Genomic DNA, 12,178 nt, shown 5'->3' on the forward strand with positions numbered 1-12,178 from the left:
CAAGGGAAATGCCAGACATCTGCCCCGAATGTAGTCTGAATACTACTGCAGATTGATGTGTATGCCTGGGGAAAGTTGAGGGAGTAAAATCCTCTTTACTTAGTTTCTCCATTATGAAAATTTCCTACCTGGTTAATTCTGAGTTTGGCTATGATACCCTGTGGATCATGTGAAACTGTGCTGTATAGTTAACTGCTAAGATTTTTTTCCCTGGAATCTAATAGAGAAAAGGGAGTTCTTTCACTATTACCTTATGTCAGATCAGTTTGTGTGCTTGAGAGAACAATCTTAATATTGTCCTACGAGACTCTCCTTATCATTTCATAGCAAATTTCCATGAACGGGGCAGGTGAACTGAACATTTTGTAATTCTATATCTCTTAATTAATAGATTATTTACTCAGAGTTATTAAGTAAATAAGTTCTTGGGGCTGTTATCCAGTTCCTGTTATAAAACATTTTAATTTATGTTTCCTCACCAATAAAATTACACATCTTATTAAAATTTATTTTAGTCTTCTGCTTTAAATGACTTGCCACTTAAAGAAAGCAAATGGAAAACAAAAGCATCTATAGGGAACACCAGGAGCTCCAAAGCCTGGGCAATATCAGTATAAAAGAAAATGGCATAAGATTATTTCATTTTTATTAAATGATCAAAGTTCACAACATTTAAATTTTTCTTTCAGAGTTTATGGGGCAAATAACTGCATATGTAGCAAATTAGGCAAAAATGTAAAATTTTTCTAATTTGAACAAGTTGAAAAGGCAACAACAAAAAACAGTTTTCAATAATAATTAAGATATATAACTAGGTTGCGCGGAGGGGGCAGGCTCAGTCTTTCGTGCTGCTCAAGAACAGACTGCTTGACGTTGCCAGGGTCTCGCGCCCTAGGCCCACCCCGCCATCTTGGTGAAGCTAGGGAAGTCTGCTTAAAATCAAGCTAACCGAGCAAAATGGATCCTCCCCCAAAGAAGAGAGAAAGCAGCAAGGATGAGAACTTTTTGGAAGATGAAGAACAAAGCAGCAGGAAAGAGGTTGTGGTCCATCAGAAGAAGGTCAAGAAGGCAAAGAAGGGATCATTAACCAAAAAAACTGCTGCTGCCGCCATGACACCTGGGACAACTGTGTCTCCTGATAAGAAGACAGCCCCTGTGACCCCTCCCAAGAAGGCTGCTTCCCCAGCCAAAGCTGTCATCAGCCCAGGTAGGAAGGGAACTATTCCCTCTGAAGCAGCCACTCCTCAGGTGGAAGCAGCCACGCTCCTGGCCCGAGGGGCAAAAAATAAGACTGCCAAGAAGGAAAGCAGTGAGACTGAAGAGGAGAGTAGTGAGGAAGAGGAGGAAGAGGAGGAGGAGGAGGAGGAGGAGGAGGAGGAGGAATTTGAGCATCCCAAAGCCACACGCATGGGAGCAGCTGCCACTAAGCAGGACTCGGAGGAGGGGGAGGAGGACAGGGTTAAAGAGGAAAAAGATAAGGATGACTCCAAAGAAGCAACTCTGGATACTACCCCTGCCAAAGAGAAGGCTGTTACTGTGAAAGCTAGGAAGGTCAAGAAATCTGAGGAGGAAGAGGAAGACGATGAAGAAGACGATGACGATGAGGACGATGAGGAGGAGGAGGAGGAGGAAGAAGACGATGACAATGAGGGTGAAGATGATGATGAGGACGAAGACGATGAAGATGAAGACGAAGACCATGACGATGAGGACGAAAATGATGAAGATGAGGACAAAGAAGAGAAAGTGACTGTGAAAGCAGCATCAGAAAAGAAGAAAAAGAAAATTGTTGTACAGAACCCCCCCAAAACCAAGAAGTAGAAATTGGATGCTGACGCATCTGCAGATTCCAATCTCTTCGCTTCTTCTGAGCTAAAAACCAGCATCACAAACTCCTTCGCTAAAAAGGGCTTTACTGTTTTGGATGTTGGCATTGAAGCCAGCAGGAAATTTGAATCTGATGAAGAGAGGGAAGAGCTCTGGAACTCAGTGGTTCCAAAATATTTGACTTTGAAATTAAGGTAGAAAAAGCATTAGAGAACAAGAAAGACCGCCATGCAAGGACGCTCTTTGTCTAGAATCTGCCGTACAATGTAACTGAAGAGAAGCTCAAGGAAGTGTTTGAAGACTTTATCGGGGTCAGTCAGACTGGTCTGCCCCAGGGACGGGATCCCCAAAGGAATTAGTCTCGTTGAATTTAGGACCGAAGCAGATGCTGCAAGACCTTGGAAGAAAAGCCGGGTTCTGAGATCAACTGCCGGGCCCTCATTCTGAACTACAGGGAGGAGAAAAGCCAACAGGAGAACTTGGGGCGGGGGCATAGAATAACTCCTGGGGTGGGGATAACAGCAGGTCTTTCGACTCCACGAAGCTAGACAACCTGACAGTACCACGAAATAGTCTGCAGAAGGAGTTTGAGAAGGCCATGTCCATCAGCCTGCCCCAGAACAGCCAAGGCCAGCCCAAAGAGTCTGAGTTTATCGAATTTGCCTCCGTGGAAAACCCTAAAGAAGCTTTAATTTCTTGTAAAATATCAAGATGGAAAGCAGAGGTAACCGGCTTGGAAGGACAGAAGGCGTCTTAAGCAGCCCCACAGAAGTCTAATAAAACTTTGTTCATCAAAGACCTGTCTGAAGTTAAGAGGGGTGAAATGTTCAAAGATTCATTTCAAGGCTCAGGGTCCAGTATAGTTACAGACTGGGATATGGGGTCTTGTGGACTAAGGCTTAGAGGAAGAGGCCAAGGAAGATGGGGAATCTGACAGAAATAAAATTACCCTCGACTGGGCCATGGCTTGCTGCTTTGGAGGCTGAGGATTTGGCAGTGGTGGTGGGTGGTGGTGGTGGCTTCAGTGGTCTAGGGGCTTTGGAGGCAGAGACAGGAAGTTTTGGAGGTGATGGTTTGGGAGGAGGTGGAAGAGAACAACAAACCACAAAGAAAGTAGATGAAATTTGAATTAGCTTCCCCTCTTCTTTTTCCCTGCCATATGAATGAAATTTGGGGGTCTCATCACTGATAGAGCCTTCTGAGGACATTCCAGGACAGGCCTACCTGGATGACATTTCAAGGGAGAGAGCAGGGAAGTTTTGACTGGATGGTTGTTCTATATAATTTTTTTGCAGAGATGGATGTTGTAGTTTCTTGTTTAATTTTTGTCACCCTATTTTGGCTATAAAGAAAAAAGACAAATGTTAAGAAAGGATGCACACATACTATTGGCTTTTCATTTTTTTTTAATGTATGAAGGATAGACATATAAAATTACAGATAATTGCAAAGAAATTGAAATCATTTCCCTATTTTGAAGTTTCTGTCTGTTAATATTTCCAAATTTAGAAGATAGTATTGAGTTTTACCAAAGAAATTGATCTAAAAGAAGATCCCTTTGGAGCTTCCCTGAGAATGAGATTTATATGTTTCTAGGTATCAGATGATTATATTAGACATTTAGGAAGTCAGATACAATGGACATTGGAATTAAAGAAGTTAGATTGGCATTAATTGAAGATTGATATCTTAAATATTTAATTTATATTCTAAATATTTAATTTGTAACCTGTACCTGAGTCTGCTTGACAAGGATTGTCTACTTAAGGAATTTATCCTAATAATCACCAATCTGACAACCTACCCTCTCTGTTATTTATATTATTTAAAGTTTTAAGTAATTCATTTATATCAGACTTTGGATGAAATATACAGTAAGAAGATAATTCTACTGATTCAGACTGTTTTTATGTACTCCCTTTGATATCTTGAACTCTTTTATACCTTAACCCAACTTCTCTTCTTTCACTACTCTAAGAATATAGGATTGAGGAAAGCCCAAAAGGAAGAAAATTGTGGGGTTAAAATAATCAAATGGAATTCTTATTAACTTAGACTTCATGGTTGTTTTTCTGCTTTGTATTAGATATTGTATTATTTTGTGTTATTTTAGATATTGTCTGTTCAAAATTAATTCCTTAAAAATCTAATGATTCTTGAAAATGTCAATCTTGGGGCGGCTAGGTGGCGCAGTGGATAGAGCACTGGTCCTGGAGTCAGGACTATCTGAGTTCAAATATGGCCTCAGACACTTAATAATTACCTAGCTGTGTGGACCTTGGGCAAGCCACTTAACCCCATTTGCCTTGCAAAAAAACCTAAAAAAAATGTCAGTCTAAAATGTGACACAAGTGATTCATGGAGAACAGGTCCTTTAAGAATCAAAGGCGGGGATTGTGAACCAAAACTTAGTCCATTGTTCTCCTAAACTTTTCTTTGACATAAAAGATATGATTTGGCAGGGGAATGGAAGTGTTGATATGGTTTTGAGAATTTGGGTAATGGGTGCTGACCATAAATGTTCTGCTTATCTTGACATCTGTTCTTGTAATAACCACAAAATGTTCCAAGATATTGTTATAATAACTATGGTATGTTCCAGGATTTTTTTTTTTCGGCACAGCAAATGGGGTTAATTGGCTTTGCCCAGAGTCACACAGCTGGGAAGTGTCAAATGTCTGAGAATGGAATTGACCTGAGGTCCTGTTGATTCCAGGACTAGTGCTCCATCCTTTGCATCACCTAGGTGCCCCCAGGATATCTTTTAACAACTACAGATTTGTAAAACGATAATGGATCAGATGAGAGAATGCCCAAGTTACTCAAGATTGTGTCAAATGGTGTCCTTATACCTACTATGGAGATCTTGGACCAGATTTGTTATGCAACTGCTAGCCTCAACAATAAATTGATTGACTCAGATTTAATTGCCTGAAACCATCTTGTGTAATCTTAGTGATAGAGCAGACAAAGTTAAAAACTTTAAGTCAGGAAGATCTAGATTGAATTCCTGTTTTCAATTCCTGCCTAGCTACTTGACCATGGGAAAGGAATTTAAAACCTCTCAACTTCATTTTTATCACCTGTGCACACAGCTGTGAGAATCAGATGGGAGAATTTGATTTTCCACTTTGTAAACCTTAAATTATTTTATTCCTATCAGCTAGTATCAATATTCTTTTATCAGACTGCATTCAAAATCCAAAGACACTATATAGTACTATATAGGAGGTGCCCTCTAAATGGAGAGAGGAGGCATGGGGGTGGGGCAGAGAAGAGGTCAGATTATTACCAACCAGTTTTCTATCCCTATCCCTCAGACCTAAATGGAGGCAGCCTAGGACTCAAGAACTCTGGGAATAGCATTGACAAGTCTTGCTTCAAGTGCAGTCCCTACCACTATTCCTTAGGGGAGCAAGCCCTGTAGAAATCCCCAGGTGCTGCATTTCCTTTCAAGCCCCACATAGCTACTAAAGTTACTGAAGACTTAGAACATATTCATATGAAAATCTTCAACATTATCAAATAACTTATGAAAAATATATATGGTGGGGGCGGTTAGGTGGTGCAGTGGATAAAGCACCGGCCCTGGAATCAGGAGTACCTGGGTTCAAATCCGGTCTCAGACACTTAATAATGACCTAGCTGTGTGGCCTTGGGCAAGCCACTTAACCCCATTGCCTAGCAAAAAAAAAACAAAGCCTAAATATATATATATATATATATATATATATATATATATATATGTATATACACATATACATAGATATATGTATTATATATATATATATAGTGGTATTGACACCACATTAAGGAAGATACATTTCCCACCATTTGTTATGTTGTTACATTCTCCTGACTTTAGTAGGTAAGTAGATAACTATATTTGATGCTACAATAACCTAATTATTTGCCCCAGGTGAGTCTCATTTTATATGCATTATCTCTCCTGACCTTTTTTTAGCTCCTTGAGAGTAAGGTGTGTATTGCTTTTCTACTCATAGCTTAAACAGGGTACTTGAAAAATAGTTAAGTACTGGAGATATTCTTCCCCCCCTCCCCCTTTCATCTATTCACCACCATCCTTTATGGCTGGTTATTCAACCAATCCTGAATTCACACAACTAGGCTATTATATAAGCCACTTCTCCATCTTGTCCATAAGAATAAGATTGCCAACATCCAGATATACTGTTTACATAATTTGCCTGATCAACCAGTCTAGCAACCTTACAAAAAAAAAAATGAAGTTAGTCTAGTGTGACCTGTTCTTGATGAGGCCAGTCCTGGATCTTACAAATAATCACCACTTCCCTTTCTGAACACATATGACCATTCCTTAATCATATATTCTAGAATTTAACCAGAAGCTCAAGTTCACACAAACCTTTAATCTTGAGACTTGAGACTTCCTTTTCAAATACTGCAACAATGATTTCCTATTTCAAATTCTATTGAACCAGGTCCCATGTTTCACCTTTATAAACACTCCCATCCTTGCTTTTCTCTTTAGCTTTTCTCCTACCCAGCTAGATTATTTTTGTTTTTGTTGAAGTTTTTGATTTTTTTACATTAGTTATTTCTAAGTGCCACTCTCAAATAGAACTTTCCTTATTAATAAAGAAAACCAATTAAAACTAACCCCCCACGGACCATGTCTGTCAGCCTGATGCAACTTTCAGCATCCATAGTTAATCTATGAGTCTTCTGGAACCAATATTGATAATAGCCTTAAAAGGGAGTCAAGGGGCAGCTAGGGGGCACAGTGGATAGAGCACAGACCCTGAAGTCAGGAGTACCTGAGTTCAAATCTGACCTTAGACTCTTAATTACCTAGCTGCATGACTTTAGGCAAGAGTCTAAGGTCAAATTTGAACTCAGGTACTCCTGACTTCAGGGTCTGTGCTCTATCCACTGTGCCCCCTAGCTGCCCCCATTGCCTTGCAGAAAAAACCTAAAAAAAAGGGGAGTCAAATCATTTATGGGGATTATTTGTATTATTGTCCTTGTGTGGATTATTCTCCTGATTCTGCTTCTTTCACTATGTACCACCAGATCACACAAGACTTCTCATTTTTTTCAGATTTATTTTTTTTTAGAATTTATTTCAAGCAGGACAATAAGTTTTTTCAGTTTCCACAGTTTATTCAGTTATTTCCAGACTTGGGGAGAGAACGGTAACTATTGGGAATAAGAGTGAGACCAATTAGGCAAAAATTTTACCTGGCAGTAGGGAGGGCTCATCTGAGAATTAATATAAATGGTTGCGTGTTGCAGAGTTATATGAGGCTACTTTAAATATTCAGAGAAGTTGCCCTAGGGTGGAGTTATCTAGCCAGTTAGGACACCTTAAGATCAGACCTGTTCCTGAACCTGGAGCTATCCATGGTTCTGTGATGCTTTAATTTGAGTTCACACTGCCTAATGAGTTAGAGGACCATTTTAGCTTTTATGGTTGTTTCTTAATTGCTATTCAGAGTCATTTTTTTTCAATAGTCTTTCAATAGGGGGCGGCTAGGGGGCGCAGTGGATAGAGCACTGACCTTGGAGTCAGGAGTACCTGAGTTCAAATCCAACCAAAGACACTTAATAATTACCTAGTTGTGTGGCCTTGGGCAAGCCACTTAACCACATTGCCTTGGAAAATCTAAAAAAATAGTTTTTCAATAGTTTTCAATAGTTGCTTTATTGGGGACAGATGGGAACTACCAGGGATTAGGAGTTGGCATTGGGGCCCTCCTTCTTGCCAAAGGTGGGCACTATGTTGACAAAGCCTTGATTGTATTGCATTCTGGTCTCAACGGGTCCATTCTTTTTCTTCTGCTTGGCCAACTTGAGAGTCTGACCCCTCACTTTTCCAGCTTGGACCAAAGCACCGTGGACTTTATCTCCTAGCGTTTGGCCAGCACTTCCAGAGTGGCCAGAGGCTCCACCCCACACAGCTCCAAGACTGCTTCACCCTCCAGCCAGGAGCCACCTAGGAGCGATGCCCTCTAGGGATGTTACCTGCACCTACATCTGGGGGATGGTTTCCTGCCAGGTCACCTCGACGATGTGCAGAGACTGTGCTACAACAGCTGTATGTTTCCTGCAAAGATGGAGACCACAAAGTATTCGGAGCCATGTTGACCCCCCAACTTGCTTCATTTGCCTGTTGTCTGGATTCACTTCTACTGTGTAAAGCAATGTGCATGTGTTATATGTGAGTGGGTGGGTGATATTTACAGTAAGGCAAAATCCTTGGCTCTGTGGAACTCATAGTCTAGTATATTATCTAAGCTTCCTTTCTGCCCTGGATTCTATGATTTCCTACAATGTCCTGCGCTTCATGAGGCCGGGGCTTGAAAATCTTTTGTTAAAACAGAATTTTTCCAGATAAATAACTGGTTGTTGGATTGAGTTGGTAAGAGTCCTTTTTCCTCTCCGTGCCTCAGTTTCCTCAGCTGTAAAATAGAGCGCCCTTGGGAGTCTCACCAGCTCTGGGTAGGAAGCACTCAGAAGACTGGGAGAGGAGTGATTCGTGTAAAGGAACGAAGGAGGATGGTGAGGAGAGATGGAGAGCCTTACGAAAGCCAGGGCAGGACCCCCTCAGGGACTTTGAGGATTCCAAAGCCGCAGCCTGCGGTGATGGCGGACCCCCTCCTTTCACTCCCTTCGCTGCCCCCACCCCCCAAGCAGGACCGGGGGGAGCGGGAAGGGACATTCCCAGGCCAACTGACAGTTGGGGGTGGAGGGCGGGCTAAGGAGGAGGCAGAGCCACGATTGGTCACTGCCCGGAGAGTGGCTAAGGGGAGGTGGGGTTCCCCGGGGGTGGGGGGCCAGCGGCGGGGCCGTCACTGGGGCACGGCCTGGAGCCCAGGAGCCGGGCTGAGGGTCAGGCGGAGGCCCGCGGGCAAGGGGACCCCGGGCAAGGGGAGGGGGCCCGAGGCGGATCCCTACTGAGGCATCCCGGGGCCCGGGGAGGAGTCCGGCCTGGGCAGCGAGGAGCGGGCACCGTTAGGGCATCGGGGAGGGCAGGGGCCAGGGCAGGTAGCGCCAGGCGCCCGGAGGGAGCCAGCGTGGACCTTCTGGGGCGGAGCCTCCGGGAGGGAGGCGGGGAGCTGAGCCGGTAGCGGGGCGCCATGAGGGGGCGAGGGCGGGGCCGGGCCTCGGGCCGGGGTCCCCGTGGGGGAGGGGAGGGTGGGAGACGGCGGCCGCCCACGGGGGCACACGTCGCTCCCGTTTCGCGGACGGGGGAAGGAGGGATGAGGGCGCCGAGGTTCCTAGGGGAGGGGGTGGGAGCCCGGGAGCGAAGAGGCCTCGGGCCAGGTCCCGTCCGGAGCGGCTGGACCGGGCCGGGCTGGAGCCTGCTCCAATGGGGCGGGGGCGGGGGCGGGGGCGGGGCGGGGCGAGTCGTGGGTGTGCGGGGGGCGTGGCCCGGCCTGTTGCCATGGTGCCGCGCGGGCTTGGGGGGGCGGGGCTCCCCGTGGCGTCTGTGTGACGTCATCGGGCGCGCGCCTTCCGTCGCCGGACTGAAACGCCCTTCCGGGGCGGGGCGGAGGCCGGGAAGGGAGCGGGAGGGGGGCGGTGCCGCTGAGGAGCTCGTCACGTGCCTCGGTTGCCTACGCGCCGCTGGGCCGTGGGAAGATGGCGGACGGGAAGGGAGACGCCGCTGCCTCTGGAGCCCCGGCCGGGGCCGGATCCGGAGCCGGGGCCCGCGGCTGCCGCCCGGCATCGCCCGCGCTGGGGCCCTCGGGCCTCCGGTCGCGCCTGTGGCAGCTGGAGACGGAGCTTCGCGAGCAGGAAGTGTCGGAGGGCTCGTCGCGCGTCTACTGCCGGAGCTTCTGCCAGGTGAGGTGCTGAAGGGCCCGCAGCCTTCCGAGGCAGGGCCCGAGGGGCGGGATGCCCGGCTGCGTGCCCCGGCGGAGGCGAGGCCGGCCGCGCCGGGCGCTCCGGGGCGGGGGGCACCCTGCTCGGGCTCGGCCGCGGGAGGCCGCCCGGGCCCTATTGTTGGGGGGCCGATCCCCGCGGGTGTTGCCCGCCCCGCCGGGCGAGGGAGGGCCCATCCTCCCCCCGCCCAGCGCCCGCGGCGGGCGCCCTCCGGTCCCCGAGGAGGAGATGGCTGCAGATCCCTGCCCGCGCGGGGCAGTGCCCTCCGGAGGCTGCAGCGCGGGCTGAGGCGTCCTCCGGGCGGAGTCTGGCCATTTGGGAACGAGATTTGTGCTTGCATGTGAAGTTTGTGCTCTGCGCCCTGCTGCTTGGGAACTCTGTGGGGCGGAGGGGTAGAAAGCCTCCGGCCGCCCGCCTGCCTCCGGGGTCGTCCTTGCTTCTGACCATTAGCTCATTCCTGAGTCTTGCTGTCAGCTCTTAAAGAATGGGGATGGTCGAGTACTTTGCCGATGATCCGGAAGCTTTTCTTTTTGTGTGTCTGAAAAAGCGTGCGGATATAAGTTGTTGCTGTTGTTAATTTTTAATCCCCGTTGATTTCCTGCACAACTCCTCAGAGCCACCTCTGGTATTCAACTCCTGTGTGTGTGTGTGTGTGTGTGTGTGTGTGTTCTAACTTCGATGGTAAACTTCATATTTCTTGTTCTTAAGACTGCTAAGAATAATTGAATAATCCGAATTATAAAATAAAATTCCCCCGCATCTACAGAAATCATTTTTTGGTTTAATCTCTTTGTGATTTTTCTCTATTAGAAGAAATAATTTAGATTAGTTTATGGAGAAGGCAGTGTGACTTTTTGAATGGAAGACTGGAATTGGCATCAGTAAATCCCATGTTCAGATCCAGATTCTTGTCACTTTATAGTTTATTGTCCTCATTGGCAATTGATCTTACTCCCTCCCAACTTTGGTGTCTTTTACTGTAAAATACCAGGTACTTTGAAGTTATAACTTCACAGGGTGGCTGTGTGGCTAAAATGAGATGATGTATTTGTAAAGGCCTTCACAATCCTTAAAAGTGTTTTATAAATGTCAGCCATTCTTTATATTTACCTATATAGAATTTCTTCGTTGTTGAATTCAAAATTTGTTGAATTCAAATCCTGTCCCCCAAGGCAGAATTTACTCACCTGCTTAAAAAGGGTTGAGTCATATCTGACCCCATTTCAGGGTTTTCTTAGCAAAGATAATGGAGGGGTTTGCCATTTCCTTCTCCAGCTCATTTTTTAAAGGAATTGAAGCAAACAGGTAGAAGTGACTTTCCCAGGGCCACACAGCTAGCAAGTGTCTGAGACTAGATTTGAACTCAGGAAATCATGACTTCAAGCAGGAACTCTGCACTGTGCCACCTAGTTGCTCCTTAAAAATACCTTCAAATAATTGAGGTTCTGGATCATTTATTTAAGGAGTGTGGGCAGGATATTCTCATGCACTTAAAAGTTTTTAAAATATCTAATTTTTACACCATCTTTATTTCCTAAAGTCTTCCTCTTTTCCTCCTCAACCAGACAAAGAATAAAGGTGGTGGGGGGGAACATTGCAGCATAGCTAACAGTTACATCAGTCCAGCCTAATAGTCTGTAATACTTTAATACCTATAGACTTCCCACCTTGGCAAAGAAGAAACAAATGTATTCTCATGTCTCTTTGGGGACAAACTTGGTAATTACAATTACACAGTGTTCATCTTTCATTTTTCTTTCCATTCACATTGTTGTAGTTGTCATTTTCTTTTTCTGAATACTTCATTTTGCATCAATTCTTTATGGTTTCTCATGCATATCACTTTTTACTGTCATGTACTTTTCAGTATGGTCTGTAATCCTCTACACATAGGATACATTTAAATATTTTGAGAACAAATGCATGTTAGATTATTTTTGGAGGTTGGGGCTATGTATATACTTCTTTTCCTTCTCAGTACTTGGTAAATGTATTCTTACCTTATTTGAATTTTCGTGCCACTAAGATAGAGATAGCCACAAGTCAAGTTTTTTTATTTCACTTAACTTAAGGTCCCTTTTTTAGTTTCTCTTGAAAGATTTTGGGTTATATTTAGAGAGACAATTAACAAAATCAAGATAAGGTCTCATTCAATTTTTATTGGCCCAGAATTATACAAACCATGCAACAGGCAAGTTTTTATGTCTTAGACATTTCCTACTAGTTGTCCAGGTAAGTTGAGCCATTTTTTTCAGAATTAGTATTTCTTTACTTCCAGCTACAGAAGAAAATAAAATGAATTAGGTTAAAAAAACAAAACAAACAGGAAGAACTTTATTATCAAGTTTGTGGTACTTTTGGGTTTTTTTTGGATTCTGTATACAGAAACATAAAGGATGAGAGTGTCCTCCCTGCTTTGAAAATGAATTACAGAACTATTCAGTTGATTTGACTTGTTGGAAATCCCTTTTCAAACAGCATA

The 12,178-nt window shown here is 44.8% G+C and overlaps 1 protein-coding gene and 2 pseudogenes across 3 annotated transcripts in view; 2 read left to right on the plus strand and 1 right to left on the minus strand.

Annotated features, from left to right (window-relative positions):
* Positions 1 to 900: 900 nt before the first annotated feature.
* Positions 901 to 4,724, plus strand: LOC141490845 (uncharacterized; annotated as a pseudogene).
* A 2,818-nt stretch (positions 4,725 to 7,542) lies between these two features.
* On the minus strand, positions 7,543 to 8,302 carry LOC141508759 (ubiquitin-like FUBI-ribosomal protein eS30 fusion protein; annotated as a pseudogene).
* Positions 8,303 to 9,428: 1,126 nt separating this feature from the next.
* RLF (RLF zinc finger) overlaps positions 9,429 to 12,178 on the plus strand; it is a 145,210-nt gene continuing 142,460 nt past the window's right edge. For 2 of the 3 annotated variants that reach the window (XM_074217633.1, XM_074217631.1), the window contains exon 1: positions 9,429 to 9,657. In XM_074217633.1, the coding sequence (XP_074073734.1) occupies positions 9,454 to 9,657 (204 nt within the window). In that variant the 5' untranslated portion in view covers positions 9,429 to 9,453. The remainder of the gene's footprint in view (positions 9,658 to 12,178) is intronic. The other variant, XM_074217634.1, reaches the window with a different exon arrangement.

This window comes from Macrotis lagotis, chromosome 1 (assembly GCF_037893015.1).
Source record: "Macrotis lagotis isolate mMagLag1 chromosome 1, bilby.v1.9.chrom.fasta, whole genome shotgun sequence".
Lineage (NCBI taxonomy): Eukaryota > Metazoa > Chordata > Mammalia > Peramelemorphia > Peramelidae > Macrotis > Macrotis lagotis.